This window comes from Sus scrofa, chromosome 15, assembly GCF_054392235.1.
Source record: "Sus scrofa isolate SSC_HxYL_T2T_F1_AM1 chromosome 15, Sscrofa_HxYL_maternal_Yorkshire_Landrace_v2.0, whole genome shotgun sequence".
NCBI classification, from domain to species: Eukaryota; Metazoa; Chordata; class Mammalia; order Artiodactyla; family Suidae; genus Sus; species Sus scrofa.
In genome coordinates this window covers 154,026,931-154,044,002 of record NC_139397.1, presented here as the reverse complement: position 1 = coordinate 154,044,002, position 17,072 = coordinate 154,026,931, and the positions used below count along the sequence as shown (strand labels likewise).

Genomic DNA, 17,072 nt, shown 5'->3' with positions numbered 1-17,072 from the left:
TGAGCTGTGGTGTAGGTCGCAGACGCGGCTCGGATCCCACGTAGCTGTGGCTCTGGCATAGGCCAGTGGCTACAGCTCCGATTAGACTCCTAGCCTGGGAACCTCCAAATGCTGTGGGAGCAGCCCTACAAAAGGCAAAAAAAAAAAAAAAAAAAAAAAATAGAGACAAAAATGCAAAGAGGAGTTCCCACTGTGGTGCAGTGGGTTAAACATCCAGCCTTGTCACAGCTGTGGTGTTGGTCGCAGCTGCAGCTCTGATTCAGTCCCTGGCCTGGGAACTTCCATAGGCCCCACATGCAGCCCAAAAAGAAAAAAAAAAAAAAAAGAATAAACTAATGGAAATGAAATTTTAAAAATATCGTTTGCCAGAGCATCAAAATATCAAACACCCAGGAGGAGCTGGAACCGAGGGTGTGTGAGACCCGTTCACTGAAAACTGGAAACAGGGCCAAGAGCAGTTTTAAAGGACCTCAATTCGTGTTCCTGGGTAGGAGCTCATGTCTTACCGGCATGGTTTTCACTGTCGTAACTTGACACAGAGATCGAGTACTGGGCCCACCGAAACCCCAACACGCTATTCGGAAGACGTAGAGGAATGACTCTGAAATTTGCATGGAGACTGAAAAGACCCAGGAGGGAAAGTCCGTCTTTAAAAGGGAGGAGGAAATCGGAGGACACGCGCCCTGGATTTCACGGCTCTCTCTGAAGCAGACGAATTTAAGTCGGCGTGGTGTGGACACAAGGACAGCTAAATTCAACATGGAAACGGAGCAGAGAGGCCAGGGGGCCTGGGCCTGTGGTCACCTGGCAGAGGGGCTACATCAGTCGCACAAGAAGGAAAGTCTGTTTGACCAACATTGGCACAACTGGGTATCCGTCTGGGTACAAATGAACCTTGACCCTGCTCCACGCCGCACACGAAGTCAACACGAGCTGGGTCATAAAACTCAACATAAAACCTGACACCATAAAGCTTCCAGAAGAAAACACAGGGGGGCATCTTCAGGACCTCAACGCGGGCAAAGGGTTTCTGGGAGGAGCCAAATGGCACAGACCACAAACCGAACACGGCGACAGATAGGACTTCAAAAGTAGGACGTCGGACCCGCTGGCCCTCTCGGCCCCTGTGCTGCTCACGGCCGCACAGTGAGTGCCTGGCTCACCCCGTCGCTGCATCTCTCCGGGGCCCCGTGGGGCAGACGGTCTCTGGTCTGCTCGCCCCCCTCCCCCCAGTGCCCGACGCTGTGCCCAGCCGGCACCTGGGTGAGCGACAGGGTGGAGCCAGGCCAACCCCCACCCTAGACAAAGTCACAGGACTGCCTGTCGTGTGTCCCTGCACAAGAGGGGGGCCCTCCCCCGCACCCCCTGGAGGGCCTTAGGACCAGCGAGGACCAGGAAACGGGGACAGGACGATGGCTGCGACTGCCTGACGGTTACCCTGGCCTGTTCGAGACCAGAGGCTGGCCTGTTCTGACACTTCCTAGGAAGGGGAGGCTGGGGGGTCCTGGCACCGGCAGAAACCCCAGGGAGGGGCAGGAGTGAAGGGCCAGAAGGTCAGAGGGAGTAGGCAGAGGAGGGGGAGGGGCTGGGGGTGGGGAGGCCCGTGAGGGTCTCTGCTGCACAGTTGAGGGCCCAGTGGTCTCGGGGCTGCACCCCCAGACTTTCAGTCCTGGCTTGTGCTCCCGGCCATGAGGGCGCCCAGTCCCGTGACCCTGTGGGCCGAGGGGCTTCCGGGGGGAGGAGCTCCGTGAGGGTGTGCTTGGCAGGTTCAGGAACCGGGGCCCCAGCGTGCAGTGAAGGGGCCCAGCCCAGCGACGTAGCCCCACAGCCCCACCTCCGTTTCCCTGAGCGCCCCCTGCAAGGGTGGGTCGGGGTGCAGCAGTGCCTTCCTGCCAGCCTCCTCCGAGGGCCCTCCCCCACACACACCGAGGACAGACAGATAACCAGCCGCTTCTTTATTAAACATTCACAGAAGGCCAGTGGCCGGTGGGGACTGTGGCCCATGGGGGGCTGAGCCCAGGAAGCCGCGCTGGAAGAAGTGCTGCCTGGAGCTGGGCAGCTTCCCTGTCCTGCCCGCCCCCACCGTGCCCGGGGTGGGCAGCGGCTGCCCTGCCCACAGGCCCGCCCCTCCTTGCAAAGTCAGTTTGCTCCTGGGCCCCCACCCCCAGTCCCCGGGTGGGCGTGGGACAGGCCACCAGGTCACAGCTTGTGCCGGGGGCAGTGCTGCAGGGCCTCCCGCAGGGCCTCGATGACTCGGTCCACGTTCTCTCGGGTGGCATTGCAGCCCAGCAGGCCGATCCGCAGCACCTGCGGCAGGGCGGGCACAGCGTCAGCCTGGCCGCGCCCGCGGCGGGCGCCGAGCTGGGGGCCCCCGGGTGGAGGAAGGGGGCAGGAGGGCACGCTCTGCAGAGATGGCCCTGTACCATCCCCGGGTTCCGAGAAGAGTGTTCCCTTCCTGCCACCGGCTGTCCCCACCCTCAGCTGACCGCTCCGTGCGGTGCAGAACCCAGCTTTGCTGTGGGGCCGGCAGCCTCGTCTCTGGGCGCCCAGAGCAGCAGGCCCCCCTCACCTTCCCCAATGAGGGCCCAAGGCCGCCCGTGATCTCGATGTTGAAATGGTCCATGACATAGTTGACGATGTCTCTCCAGTCATAGCCGGCAGGTGCCACCACGGTGGTGACAGTGGGCAGCCGCAGCGCCTGCAGGATGGGCGAGGCTCAGCCACCTCAGGACGGCCGCTCCACCTGCCCTGGCCTGGCCAGCGTGGCCCTGGCTCTGGAGGGCAGGTGTAGGCGAGGGAGAGGCCCCAGGGGGGCGAGGGCACCGCTTCCCCAGCAGCCATGCCCACTAGCTGGTGCCCAGGACGGGGCTTCCAGCCTTCAGGGACCCCTCCCTGTGTGGTGGGGGCTCTGGGGAGAGTGGGGACATCTCTTGGGTGTCCTAAGAGCCAGCAGCCAGGAAAGTGTGGCTGTGTCAGTGACGCCACCCCCAGCCCCTCTGCCTGGCCCAGGACTGTCCCTGCCCCCACCAGGACCCCTACATCCACCTAAATGGGGCTGGGCGGGAGCTCCCCCCTCCCTCACCCTCTGCCCCTCACCGGATCCTTCACAAAAAGCTGCAGGCCCAGCCCTTGCAGGCGTCTGTGCAGGTACGCGGTGGCTTCCTGGTGCTGCCGCCAGCTGTTCTCCAGGCCCTGGAGTGGGGACAGGACACTGGCTGGGCAGGGAGAGGGGGTTCCTTCTCCCCAGAGAGAAGCTGGCTCGCTTCCATGGCGGCGGCACCTTCGGCAAGGGAGGGGCCCCTGGCCTGGGCTGGACCCCGAACCCCTCTGGAGCCCCCGATCCTCCGGCTCCAGGCCCTGGCTCTGCCTCAGGGGCCAGGTGATCTCGTCTGGGTCTGGAAGGGGGTGCGGCTGGACCAGCCCCTGGGGGGGTGCTGAGCCAGGGGTGGGGAGCTGGCTGGGGGAGCACAGAGGCTTCTGCCCCTCCCTGCCTCCTGTCCTCCCACCCTGACCCCCCACCCCACAATTCACAGCCCGGGGAGCCGCCTCCCCTGCCCCTCAGCTCACACCTGTGCCCGTCTTCACAGCCCGCCCCACGTGTGCAGCTGCTTGACCTCTCAGCCTCGCACCTGCCCGGTGCGGAGGGGACGCCCCGGCTGGTGGCTGTGTGAGTGGACACAGGGTGAGCACGGCCAGTGAGCGGGGCAGCCCGGGGGGGGCCTCTGCCTGGGCTCTGGGCTGGCAGCTGGCAGTGCCCCCGGCGGCCGTCCTGGGGGGTGTTTCCTGGCCTGGACAACGCTCGGCCTCTTGTGTCCCAAGAGTGTGGACATTGCACTGGGCAAAGACACCTCCCAGTCACAGTCGCACCAGCTGTCCCGCTTGGCTCCAGTCCGCACCCCGGGCGCTGGCAGTGGCGGAGGGAGCAGCCTTGCTGTCTGAACTTGGTCTCACTCGACACCCTGACCCGGGCCCCACGGCCTGGCCTCACCTGCTCGGCCAGCAGGGCCAGGCTCTCTCTCAGGCTGTACAAGCCGATGACGGGGAGGGTGTGGTGGTACCTGGAAGGCAGGACGGGGCTTGGTCCAGGTCGCCGGGCGGGCCCTGGGCAGCGGTGGCTCTCTCCCAGCCCCCCTGGGGTCAGGTTGTCCGACGGGCAGTCCCCGCCCAGGATGTGCTGTCCGGCTGGGCCGTTAGACGCCGCTAGAAGGGCCGCCAGGCCTGGGGAGGGCGAGGCTCCCAGAAGGGACATGGGTGGGGCTGCGGCGGGAGGCTGGCAGCCCTGGAGACCGGGGGCTGGCTCCCACCCTCAGTCCCTGCGCCCCTGCCATGCCCGCTGGGTGGGCACAGTTCCTGGTGTCCCTGTCCCCATGTGGGGCATAAGGAGCCTTGGGATATGGCCGAAGTCACCTCACAGAGAGCCCCTGTGTCCCCTGCTCCTTTCCGGAGCTGTGTAAGCCGAGGCCCAGGCCTGGGAAGGGGCGTCAGGCCAGGTCCAAAGTGCCTGAAGGGGCGCTGTGACTTCCGGAAGGAGAGGGGCCCAGGGAAAGTGGGGTGGGGGCTGTGCCCGGGGGCCTGGGAGGAAGGGGAAGGCCCCGCTGGGGGCACTGATGGCCTGAATGCGGGCGGATCCTGGGCTTCAGCTGGGGTGTGGGGGCACGAGGGTGGGGGCTCCCCTCCCTTAGCACCCCTCCCCTCCCCCTCTATCCCCACCCCCTCCCTGCTATTCCCCTCCCCCTCCCTGTCTCCCCCCACCCCCTCCCTGCCCAGCCCCTCCCTCCCTCCCCTTACTTCCTGGGCTTGTCATCGCAGCCCCAGAAGTTGGCCAGCCACTTGATGTCCAGGTTGAAGGAGACGGGCTTGGTCTTCCGCGTGTAGATCTTATTTCTGCGGGGGAAGCAGCAGCCTGAGTGATCCCGGATCTCGCAGACGCGAGAAGAGGGAGGGCCCCAGGCCCCCCGAGTCTGTGCTCAGGCCCTGTGGCTGTGGGCCCCCTGCCTCTTTCCTCCAGCCAGAGAGAGGGGGGCCGGAAGGCCTGCGGGTGCCGAGTTCAAGCGCATAAGTGACAGAGGGGCCTGTCGGAGGAAAGCCCCTTGGGAGCCTGTTGGGAAACAGGAAAGTTTGAAGAGAGCCTCCACCACCTGTCTCCAGACTGCTGTTCTGTCCTCCAGAGCCTGGGCCCGGCTCCCTCCGACTGGCCCCACAAACCCCGGAGTCCCAGCTGGCAGGAGCCAACCCTTTCTTTTTTCCCTTTCTTTCTTTCTTTCTTTCTTTCTTTCTTTCTTTCTTTCTTTCTTTCTTTCTTTCTTTCTTTCTTCCTTCCTTCCTTCCTTCCTTCCTTCCTTCCTTTCTTTCTTTCTTTCTTTCTTACTCTTTCTTACTCTTTCTTCCTTCCTTCCTTCCTATCAGCCGCAACCGTGGCACACGGAGGTTCCCAGGCTAGGGGGCTAATCAGAGCTGTAGCCACCGGCCTATGCCACAGCCACAGCCACAGCAGATCTGAGCTGCGTCTGCGACCTACACCATAGCTCGCAGCAACTCCAGATCTTTAACCCACGGAGCGAGGCCAGGGATCAAATCTGCGTCCTCATGGATACCCATGGTCAGGTTCATTTCTGCTGAGTCATGACGGGAACTTCAGATCCAAGTCTTTAATCTCCGCCTTCTGCGGCCGTCTGGGCTGAGTTCAGGGCTTTGGGACAAGGACAGACTCCTTGGTTTGTCTCCAGTCTGAAGTCAAGGGGGACGAGGATGCTCTCCGCCACCAGGGCCCTGCTCTGCCCCCGACGGGGTCTTCCTCCAGGTGCAGGGCTGGTCCCGTATTTCACATGGACGAAATGCGCAGACGCAGCAGTCACGCCACCCCAGGTCTTCCCTCGGATCCTTTACTGTGTCGCGCGTGGAACCGCACCTCGCATCTGTCTGGCCCACCGTGGCTCAGTGGGCTAAGAACCCACTGGGGGAGTTTCCGTTCCGCTCTGACTGGTAACCATGAGGATGTGGGGTAGATCCCTGGCCTCGCTCAGTGGGTTGGGGATCCAGCGTTGCCCTGAGCTGTGGCGTGGATCACAGGCGCGGCCTGGATCCCACGTTGCTGTGGCTGTGGCGTGCGCCAGCAGGCAATTAGACCTCTAGTCTGGGAACTTCCAGATGTTGCACATGTGGCCCTAAAAAGGAAAAACAAATCTGTCCATGTATCTTTGTTTCAACAATTTGAACGTAGGGCAAGCACGCTTATGCTCAACGTTTAATAGTGAGATTTACGCGTAATTAAAAAAAAATAGTGTACTGATTATAAAAATGGCAGAGGGGAGCCTGAGCCTGGGGGCTCAGGACTGAGGCCTCACCTCTTCAGAGGCGACTGCAGCCCTGGCGGAGAACCCGTGAGGCTGGGGTGCTCCTGCGGAGCCTCTGGGGCAACCAGACATCCTCCCCCAGCCGGGCCTGCCCTCCCTCTCCTCCCCCAAGGCCTGGGCGCCTCGGCTCTCGGGCCGAATGCAGCTCTTCTCCAAAAACTCCGGTGGGAGCAGATCGCCCCCCCGCCCCCCCAAGCTCGGGCCTCAGGCATCTTCTGGACCGTCTGACAGCATCCCCGATGTCCTACAGCCAACGGCTTTCCTGACCTCACCTCACGTGGCTCTGTTTGCTAAAAGCACCGTCTGTCCCTGGGGGCAGCTCATGGTAACGGCGGCCTATGTGGCCGGTCCCCAGCGCCCCCCCCCAGGCCTGGTGCAGGGGACACCGGGGCTACAGCGGGAGAAGGGGGCCTGTGCCGGACCCAGGGACCAGCTCCTGGATCAGCGCCCAGACTCTGAGCCCGGGGTGGGGACGCAGCGGGCCGGCCCTGGCCCTGTCCTTGGCTTGAGGCCTGGGAATTGCTGGAATGCCAGGCCCTGCGCCCTGTACCTAAGCCCGGCTCTGTGAGGAGCAGCTTCCGGAGGCCAGCCTGGCCAGGCCGCCCCCCACGCGTGGCCTCCACGTGCCCTGGAAAGCCTGAGCTGCCACACGGTGCGGCCAGGGACCTGTCCGGGCTGGCGGGAGCTCTCCAGAGGCTCTCTGAGCGTGGCGAGGCGGCCCTCCCTCCCTCCCCGGCGTCCAGCCCCCGATGCACGTCCAGTGGGGCCGGGGGCTGGGCTCACTCACCGGGCCTTGTCACTGAAGGAGATGAGCGAGGTGCCTGGAGGGGCGTTCAGGACCTTCTGGGAGCCAGAGTACAAGACGTCGATGCCTGGGGCGGGGGGGCGCAGGCTCAGGGGGGCCGTGCCCCGTGCAAGGGAGGGGCCGCAGGGAAGGGGGCACCCGGAGGCTGGCAGAAGTTGGGGGAACCCGGGCCCACCGTGCAGTGGATGTGGGGAGTGGGGGACAGCGTCGTGGGACTAGACCCTTAGCTGGGGGGCCTGACGCTTTCCCAGGTGGACTGGGTCCCTGACGGGGTGGGAAGGGCTGGGGGTGGCGGTGGGGGGCGCAGAGGCCGAGGAGCCGTCTCAACGGCCCACACACCAAGCTTCCGCATTAACCGACACAAACCTGAGGACACTAACACTGCGGGCAGCAGCAGGGCTGGGAGGACAAAGGCCCAGGGTTGGAATCAAGCCCTGCCTCCCCTCCGACTCCCTGAGGGTGGGGACCTGCGGGGACAGTGCACCCAGGAGTGTGGACAGGTGGACCCAGAACGTTCTTCCAGCTCATGGCCACAGCCATGGGGAGACTGAAGGTCTGCGGATAGGAAGGGTGACCTGGGGTGGGGCCGGGGCCACGGTGAGGCCTCCCGAGCCTGGCCCTGCTGCTCTGCGGCCCGGGGCCTTGGGCTGGAGCCTCCTCGCCCTGCTTCTCCCTCCATGGCGGGGCGGCCTGCCTGGAGGCCCAGGGCGGGCAGCCAAGGACAGCCGGGCCATCCTGCTCTGAGTCCCCAGGCCCCTCGCCGTGCCTGCCCTTCCAGAGCAGCGGTGCAGGGTTAGCCCAGAGGTCCTGCCTCCACCGCCGAATCTCCCTGAGCACAGGATTCTTGCAGCGTGAGAGGGGGGCTGGGCCAGGGGAGGCCGTGGGCCCCTCAACAGCCAGGGTGGATGCGGGCTCCACTCTCCGAGGAAGTGCTGGGCACGGAAAGCCTCCCTGGGCTGGCCTGCGGGCGACCCTGACAGCAGGGCTCCCTGCAAGCGAAGGGCAGCTGGGAAACTGAGGCCCAGCTGGACCAGGGATAGCCCGGTCCTTGCACCTGCTTGGCAGGGGTCCCGGCCCTGCTCCCCGCCCCACCCTAGGGCTTGAGCGCCTCTCCAAATGCTTCCCCTGGAGAAGGCCCCTCCCTCCCGCCCTCACGTCCCCACCTGACAGCGCAGCAGAAACCCGGGTGTCAGCTCATGGGCCCTATCCTGCCCCCAGGCCTTGTGGGGACGGGCCCGGACCCCGTGTGCTGCTGCTGGACTCGAGGCACCAGCGCAGGAGGGAGGCCTCGCAGGGAGGCCTCTGACCCTCAGTGCCCACAGGCGGACAGGGGTTGGGGGTGTCCTTACCCTGCTGGTCCATGTAGACGGGGGCCCCACCCAGGGATGCCACCGAGTCCACCAGGAGCAGGCACCTGTACCTGGGGGGAGGGGCAGCCGAGAACAGGAGGGGCTTCAGATGCTCGGACCAGCTCTGCGTCCGAACCAGGGTGAGACCCCCCTCCCCGAGGGCAGAGTGGGTGTCACCTCGGGGCCTCAGGGAGTCAGGGCCCAACAACTTGGCCCAGGACCCCCCTCCGCGGGCAATGGTGAGGGCCAACCCTGCAGTCTGCGGTCCTGGGGGCCGGCTGGGTGCTCTGCACACTCAGACTCAAGCCTTTGTGAGGTCCAGGGACCAAGGGGCACAGGGCTGGGCCTTTCTCTGCCAAAGCCCACTGGGCAGAAGCAGACCCTGCGGGCACAGAGTCCAGAAACGGCCTGAGCTGGAACCTCTGACTCTCCTCCAGCTTCACGTTTTCTTGGCAAAAAAGGCACAGGGTGACCCAGGCAGACCTATGACATCCCTGGATGACACCTGTGAACTTGCCTCCCAGGGAAAACCCTGGGGCGGGTTGTCCTGGGGCTGTGCCCAGTGGCCCCGTGTGGACGGCAGCCCTGCCAGGGAGTTCCTCCCTCTCCCTGCGGGTCAGCTTTCAGCGCAGGCCCGCCGCTCTCAGGAGGGAGCCCCCGAGCAGGGATGGGGAGCCTGCGGAGGCGGCTCTGGGATCTTGGGGCGGCAGGGGGCAGGCCCGCGTGGGCCCTAGGACCAAGGCTGCAGGCAATGAGAGACACCTGCTCCTCTCAGCTGGGGGGTCTACCCCGCCCTGGCTCAGGGCAAGAGGACCTGCAGCCCACACCACTCGACAGGTGGGGTGTCATGACAGAACAGGGAGCTGGGCCTCGCTGGTTGCTTCCTGGGCTGGAGGGACCTGCCAGGACCCTTTCACCCCCCCAGCCCCATCCCCAACCTGGCTCTGAGCTGTGCTTGGCTCCGCCCCCAAGACAGGCTTACCTGTGGGGACAAGCTCACCTGAGGGACAGGCTCACCTGTGACAGAGCTCCCCATAGCCATCGAGGGGCTGCAGCACACCGCTAGAGGACTCTCCCTGGGTCAGGAACAGCAGCACGGGCTTGTGCTGGGCCAGGGCCTGAGAGGCGACAGCCGTGGGCAGAGCCATGGGGGGAGGGCCTCCCCCGCAGGCCGGGCCCTCCTAGGAGGACTTGTCCCTGTGAGAGCGGGGCACCCCCTCCCGTGGAGGGTGTCCCTCCCTCCGGATGGCTCGATCTGGGCAGCGGGACCGGGACGCCCTCCAGCCCTCTGGGCGGTGCCTATGCTGCGGTGGGGGCGGGGCAGCCCAGCTCTGGGGGGACTCGCTTGTGGAGACTGAGCCAGAGTGGCCCCAGCCTCCCACTCCATCCTGCGGGGGCCGAGGGGAGGGCAGCTGCGTCGGGGTTGGTTGGGACGGACCTCACCTGACGGGGAGGTGCCAGCACCCCGAGAATCAGGGCACGTCCCCCGCCTCTTGCCTCCAGCCCCTCTACTCCTGCCCAAAGCCTGGCCCCTGACTGTCTCCCTGCCAGGCAGGACCCTCCCTGGCAGGCTTCCCACCTGCTCCCAGGTGTGGAAGCGCTGAGCCCACCCAGCCGACGGGCCCCTCCCTGGAACCCACCATACCTCCTCCACCTCCTGCAGCGTGAAGTGGCTTCCAGGGTCCTTGATCATCGGGTGCACGTGAGCCCCTGCAGTCAAGGGCAGAGTGAGTGGTGAGGTGCCCCCAGCACTCGCCATGGGAACCCGTGTTGGGGACGGTGGCCGTGCCCACAACAGCCCGCAGCACGCCCCATGGGAGCCCCTGTTGGGGATGGTGGCCGTGCAGAGCAGGTGCCCTGTGAGAGCTGCCCACACCAGCCCCCAGCCGCTGCCCAGGAGAGGAAGGAGCAACGTGCTCGGTAAAGTCAGGCTTCCAGGTACTCTGGACGGGAGCCCGTCACTCAGCTCCACTGTCCCCTCCAGGGCCACCTTCCCTGAGCCCAGCCAGGCTGGGCACACTGGTCCTGGCAGCCCTCTCCATGTGGGAAGTAAAGGAGCATATATGGGGCTATCTGACCAGATCTTCCCATCAGGGTTGGCCTCAGAGGGGCCACAGCGTTTGATGAATGACTGAATGAAAGAATGAAAGGACAAGGGAGGGCACGACCAGGCTTTGCCCTCTTTGAGGGCCGGGGGTTCCAGGAAGGCGGGCTCTGGTCCCGCCCCCTCCCTCTAGCCCCTGCAACACCCCAGAGTTATGTGTAGGAGGCAGCGAGGCCCTAGGATTGGGGAGCAGGGGGGTGCTGCCCAGGCTGGGAGGGGGCCTGAGGTCCACCTGGGGTCACCGCCTCTGCCCAACCCTGGCTCCCCTGAAAACTGGTGGGTAGGCTCGGGGGGCCCAGGTGAAGGGTCAGGACCCCCTCGGGCTGTCCGGGGTTGTCCATTAACCAGGCCCAGCATGCTTGGGTGTGGAACTGACCGGGCAGGGGCACTGGGCTGTTTCCAAACCCAGAATCAATGATTAAACCCAGCACGCACTCTGGCTTTTGACTTTTGTTTCTCTCTTGAAAAAATGGCACTCTGGAAGTGGACATCCCGGCCGTCTACCTCCAGTATTTCACAGCTCCAGAAACAGAGGTGTTTCTGAGATTTTGAGGGGTGAGAGCTTCTGAAACCCTGTCCCGTGAGGTGGCCCTGGAGGTGGTCCCTGGGGACCTCGGAGAGCTGCGGGGGACTCTCGGGGTTTGTGCTGAGACCAGAGGCAGCCCTGCAGTGCCACCCCCCCCCACCCCCCAGCGCCACAGGCTCCCCAGACTCTGGAGAGTAGGGGACAGACAGGGGTCCTTGAGCACCCCGATGCCTGCTTGGAGGAGGTGGCAGGTTGGTGGGGAGGCAGAGATGCTCGCCTGGGGAGGGGCCGAGGTTGGCACCTGGGTGGGGGGCTTCCAGCGTTCCCAGGGGAGGAGGGAGGCCAAGCCCCCTGCCCCGTCTCTTACCGATGCGCTCCCCGATGTCCTGGGCCCGCTGCCCCCAGACGCCGTTGACCCCGACCAGGAAGGAGTCCTGCGGCTCCAGGAGGTTGGACAGGGCGGCCTCCAGGGCGCAGTGCCCCGAGCCACTGATGGCCAGCGTCAGGGCGTTCCTGGTCTGGAAGGCGTACTGGATGCCTTGCTTGATTTCGTCCATGATCTGGGGGCGGGGGGCACGCGGGTCAGGAGCAGCCCCGCTCCCCGCCCCGGCGAGGACGCCGCTCCGGGGGGCCAGGCCCTCGGGGGCCTACCTGGAACATCTCCTTGTGCATGTGCCCTATCATCTGCTGCCCGCCCGCCGCCAGGACGCGCGGGGACAGGTTGGAGGGGCCGGGCCCCAGCAGGAGCCGCCTGGGGATGGACAGGGGCTTGCGCAGGGCCGCTGGGGGGGGCACCAGCAGCTGGTGGGAGGCCATGGTCCTCACCCAACCTGCCGCCTTGTGCCCCAGGGTGGCGCTGGCCGCGCTCAGGGCCCCGAGCATCTCCCAGCAGGCCGCGCGCGGCTGGCGTGGGGTGGGCAGGCACGGGGGTGGCCGGGAGGCGAGGCCTGGCACCGGGCTTCCGCTGCAGCTGCTGCCTTTCGCTGTGCGCTGCTGTCTCCCGTCCAGTTATCAATGCTCGTCCAACATGTGAGGGCCTGGCAGCGGGGGTGTTGACCCCTCGGTGGGGGAGGAGGAGCCATCAAAGTCCAGTCAGCGGAAAACAGCGCTGGGCGAGCTGTCCCCTGCCCTTCGCCCCCTCCTCCTGGCTCCGTGTTGCCGTCCCAGGTGGATGCCCAGCCCAGTGCCTCTTGCTGAGCTCAGGGGCCGTGACGTTTTTCTTGGTGCCCCAGAGAGCCAACATCTCAGGCTTGGCAGGCCTGCGGGCTGTTTTCAAACTTCTCAATCCTGCTGCGGTGCCAAAGCTGTAATAAGGGTGTGGCCCTGTGCTGAGGAAACTTTATTGACAAAATAAGCAGTGGGCCACATCTGGCCCTGGGGCCGTATTTTGCTGACTGTGGCTTTGCTCCTGGAAAGACTCACTTTAGAAAACATACGTGCCCCACGCGCGTAAACACACACACACCCACAGAGGACGTGCTTATGCCCAACCTTTCGGAGCAAGTGTTTCCTCTGCCCCCTGCCCCCCTCCCGAGGGCCTGCACCCCCAGAATCGAGGGGGGCTGGCTGGGAAGTCACAAGGCAGGTGGGATGAATGCCATCAGGACGCAGGACTGTGGTGACCTGGGAAGGCGGGGGCGGGGGGAGGCTGCGCTGGAGTGACCCGGAGAGGGAAGATCTGGGTGCCCCTTGGGTGGCCCCACGCCTCTTGCAGGTCTCAAGCACCTGGTGGGCGCTGGCTGGGGCTTCCTGCTCCATGTTTGGGGATCTGAAGCCTGGGCCGCAGTAACCAGGGGGGCGAATGGGCTCCTCAGAGCCTTCGGCCATGTCCCCATGGCCTGCGTGTGACCTTCTCCCACGGAGACTCGCTCCTCAGCTCAGCAGGGCCCCTCCCGTTCCCTTGTTGCTGGTGTCCCGGGGCCGCAGGGACTCATGAGCTTTAGCCAGGCTGGACCGTCACGGCCTGAGCACCGGAGCGCCTGCTGAGAGGAGGATGGAAGTGAGGCGGAGGGGAAGGCTGCACTGATGGGCAGAAAGCAACTCAGCGTGGCACCAAGGAAGGGGCGAGACGTGGCCCAGGCCCAAGGCAGGCACGCCATGCCACCGCTTGGCACGCTCCCAGCTCCCTTGCCAGGCCCTCACTCCGGCCAGCACCCGGTCTGGCTGCTCCAGTGATGCAGAGAGAGCAAGAAGAGGAGCGGAAGCCTTCCTGGCAGCCGGCAGGTGGCAGAGCCAGGTGGCAAGGGACTGGGGTCTACACAGCCTCCTGGGCGCTGATCAGAGATGCCCAGAGGGCACGAGAGCCTGGAGGAGGGAGGAGCCCAGGGGCTGCCAGGAAAAGATCCAGGGAGAGGGCAACAGAGCTGGGCCAGCGGGGTTGCACAGGCCTGGCAGGCCGAAGGAACAGCAGGCCCTGGGCACAAAGGTAGGGGCGCTGCCCAGCCTGGAGGCCTGGCAGGAGAGGGCTTTGCAGACCCCCGACTGAGCGGTGGCCTCAGGTCCTCCCCCATGGCGTCCATCTGTGCCCTCTGGGCGTCTGGAGCCAGACGCGGCTGGGGCTGACCTGCCATGACAGACCCGTAGCTCTGTCCACCCGGGCAGCAGCCCCAAAGGGCAGCCCTGGCGGCTCAGCTCTCGCCCTTTCTCCTTCTCAGTGGCTGAGCCGTTGTGCTCTCGCCCACCCTCCACCCTCCTGGACCCCAGCTCACTGCCCACTACCTCCCAGGCCACAGGCGCCCCCACTCCAGTCTGACGAGGGCATCTGTGCCTCTGCAGGAGCTGTGCCCTCGGCCTGGAGGGCTTGTGCCTCCTTTGCTTGGCCCTCCTGCCCCTCCCTCAGAGCAGGGGCCAAGCCTGGCGGACCTGTCCCCTCTGGAGTTCTCGGATGCCTGTCCCACATGCCACACACCCCATGGGTCACCCTGCCCATGTACAGCCTTGGGCAGGATCCTGCTTCACGCAGCACTGGTGGGTGGCCAGCGCGGCACAGGAGGGCGGGGGAAGCCTGGCCGGGGCTGGCCGACCTGTCCTGGCCTGGGGGTGGGTGGGTGCAGCCCAGGGAAAGCAGGAGGTGTGCTTTGTTCCCAAACGGGGGAGGTCCTGTGCTGACACCACCACGGGGGAGCTGTTGCAATCCAGAGGGCGTTCCCGCGGCCCAAGAGCAGAGCCGCTGGCCACTGACGACAGTGGACAGCACGCCAGGTAACCGACCTCTGTCCTTAGAGCCCTGGTGATAAGGGCCACCTGGCCAGGTGGGCCAGGTCATTGCAGCCCTGACGCAAAGGTCAGCAGCAGCACCTGGTAGCTCCGTGAGGACCAGCCAGCTCATACCCTGCCACCTGGCGGGGCCCTAGGTCAGCGGCCACGGGGCCCTGGGTGGGGGCGTCCAGACCAGCACTGGGCACCTGCCCTGCCCGCAGGCGGGCCCTGGTCCAGCCCCCCGTGCACCAGGGCTGTCCTAGCGCTCCAGTCGGTGGTGGAGTCCACTGACTACTGCCTGCCACACCGTGCCACACACTGAGTCTGCTTTTCACATTGAACTTGCGGTTTTCCTTAGTTGACGTGAGAAGCACGAAGGATTGTTTGCCTGGAGGTCTGCACCCCCTGCGCCCCAGAGCAGGGCTGTGAGGGCAAGTGGGTACCATCTGCTCCCTTGGCGCCCAGGCAATGGCCTTGTCTGCCGGCTCTCGTGGCTTCTCATCCTTTCTGCCCGCCGGGGTCTCCAGGAGGCTCTGTTTCAAACCGACGGCTAAAGCCAGCTTGTCCTGCCACCCCAGGTGGGAGGAGACTATCAGATGCCCAGCACTCATTTTCTCTCGGGCAGCCCACCAGGTCCCGGGTGGGGAGGAGCTGGCCTGAGACCCGCAGTCTCACCCCAGGTGGCAGTACCCCCAGGGTGCTTGGCTTCAGGGCGTCCGGGCGCAAGGTGCCTGGCCAGGCCAACGCCTGGAGCGGTCTCTGCTGGGACGCCGCATCCTGGGTGTCTGTGTAGTTGTGCCCTGGGAGGTGCCACGGGCCCAGGTTTTTGACGCCACCTACTCCCACCCCAGCCCTACCACGTTAATGCTGCTTCCTCGCGGTCACGGCGCCCCGGGCGCAGGACACCGGGCCTTCAGTGGGAAGGCTGCTGCTGCGGCAAAGGGCCGGGAACCCAGCCAAGGGCGTGGCCCCGCTCTGCCGTGGGTCCCCGGCCACGGCCACAGGCACGGCTCATGTGCCTTGTCCCCACAACAGCGACGGCCTGCGCGGGCACCCCACCTCCAGGCGCTGAGCGGGCAGCAGGCAGACAAATCGGTGGCAACAGTGAGTGTGCTTCAGGAAAAGCCCAGCTTCCAGGGGCTCCCGAGCCGCCCGCTCTGTGGGTCGAGATCCTCAGGGCCTCGTGGGGGCTCCGCCCTCTCCCATTGGGTCCCCGGGGCGCTGCGTCATTCCTAATGTGACAGTTGTGACAAACCAGAGAGGAGGCAGTGCTCCCCACTCAGGAGCCTCATGCCTGCCCGAGAAGTGGGAGCTCTGGCCAGGCCGCGTGGAAGCACCCTCCGGCCTGTGCCCTGCGGGGCAGCTGGGTGCCCACTGGCCGAGTTTACCAAGACGTGGAGATACTTGAAGTAGCTTTCATAATTTCATGTTTGGGGGTGTCTCCCACTGGCATGACTTCTAACCCAGCAGGGTCTCGGTCTGCAATCGCCCAGGGCACCCCAGCCTCTCCACCCCCACCCAGAAAGTGGCCACTCGGTGTCCTGTCTGCAGACCTCGGTGGATGACAGGGACCATGCAGCTGTCTAGCTGGCCCTCCTGAGGCTGTGAACCAGCCCCATGTGGGGGGCTCGCCCAGGGCCCACGGCTGGACGGGCAGGACCAGCCGTCTTTCCAGCCGCCGCCCTCTGGCCGGGACCTGCGCCTCCTTAGCTTGTCTGAGCACCAGTACTGGGCCACCTGCCGTCCCCAGCTCTGTGCCTCCAGGGCTGCACACAGGCCGAGGGCACTCTGCCCCCAGAGGCCTGGGAGGCAAAGGGGTGTCCAGGACCCCAGATCCGCCAAAGCACTGCCCGTTCCCTGTCACCCTCCCAAGCTGAGGGTGCTCCGGGAGGTGCCCTGCCCAGGCTGATGAGGCTGACACATGGGGGCCTCCGAGGGCAGCCGGGCCTCAGGATGCAGAGTCTCAGGGACTCTTCTAGGCCCTCGCAAACTTGAGGACCCCCCCTCCGACACCAGGACAGCTGGCATGCTCTCCTCTGAGGTGACCAAGGAAGCCGAGGCAGAAGGCGGGCTGTCCTTACGGAGCAGCAGGACAGACATGCCGGCGGCCCTGCAGGGCCGGGGCTGCTGCCCTGTGCCCTCACCACAGCCCTGCTGACAGATTCCTCCGTGGGGCCCGGGAACCAGTGCCTTCAGGGGCTGTGGGTTGGGTGGTGCCCCCTGCAGGTTTGTGTTCCAGTCCTCACTCCTGGTGACCCGTGAAAGCCACCTCCTAGTGGGTCACTGCAGATGTGCAACATAAGAGGAGGTCACGCTGTGGCAGGGCGGCCCCACCCAGTGACAGGTGTCGTTATGGGGGCGGGGGGCGCAGGTCCAGAGGGACACCCTGGAGGGCCGCGTGACGACAGAGGCAGACTGGAGAGACGTGACCACAACCCGGGGGGGCCCAGGATGGCCGGCCACCAGCAGAAGCTGGAGAGGCAGGAACCACACTCCTCCAGAGGTTGCCGAGGAGCACGGCCCAGCCCACACCTCAATTTTGGCCCCCAGAACTGGCAGTGCCCACCACCCAGTTTGTGGGGCTCTGTCTCTGCCCCTAGGAAGCTAACACATTGGGGTTTACCTTGGGCTTTGCTGTCAACAGCTGTTAGATGCCCAGGGCCGAGCGCGCGGGCACTGCTGCTGGCGTTGGCCGCTGAGCTGCCCATCGGGGTGCCCACTCCCAGCGCCCGTGGCC

At 65.4% G+C, this 17,072-nt stretch overlaps 1 protein-coding gene across 2 annotated transcripts; it reads right to left on the bottom strand.

Moving 5' to 3' along the window:
* Positions 1–1,940: 1,940 nt before the first annotated feature.
* Positions 1,941–12,150, bottom strand: AGXT (alanine--glyoxylate aminotransferase). 2 transcript variants are annotated; one of them, XM_003133834.6, is made up of 11 exons: positions 11,789–12,150; positions 11,505–11,697; positions 10,153–10,217; positions 9,525–9,625; positions 8,508–8,578; positions 7,141–7,225; positions 4,789–4,884; positions 3,989–4,058; positions 3,097–3,192; positions 2,570–2,698; positions 1,941–2,307 (listed from the first exon to the last, which is right to left on the bottom strand). In XM_003133834.6, exons 1-11 carry the CDS (start codon positions 12,017–12,019, stop codon positions 2,200–2,202), a joined length of 1,245 nt encoding a protein of 414 aa, XP_003133882.4. In that variant the 5' UTR covers positions 12,020–12,150; the 3' UTR covers positions 1,941–2,199. The 2 variants fall into 2 exon arrangements, 1 of the variants encoding a protein (XP_003133882.4); XR_014830342.1 differs by lacking the exon at positions 3,989–4,058 and having other exon boundaries at positions 4,059–4,884.
* Positions 12,151–17,072: the final 4,922 nt, after the last annotated feature.

Coding starts and splice junctions, on each gene's coding strand:
- AGXT (XM_003133834.6), bottom strand. CDS start 12,019: ATGCTCGGGGCCCTGAGCGCGGCCAGCGCCACCCTGGGGCACAAGGCG. Junction 11,698..11,788: donor TGCACAAGGAGATGTTCCAG/GTAGGCCCCCGA, acceptor CCCCGCCCCCAG/ATCATGGACGAAATCAAGCA. Junction 8,579..9,524: donor TATGGGGAGCTCTGTCACAG/GTGAGCCTGTCC, acceptor CCCTCCCCCCAG/GTACAGGTGCCTGCTCCTGG.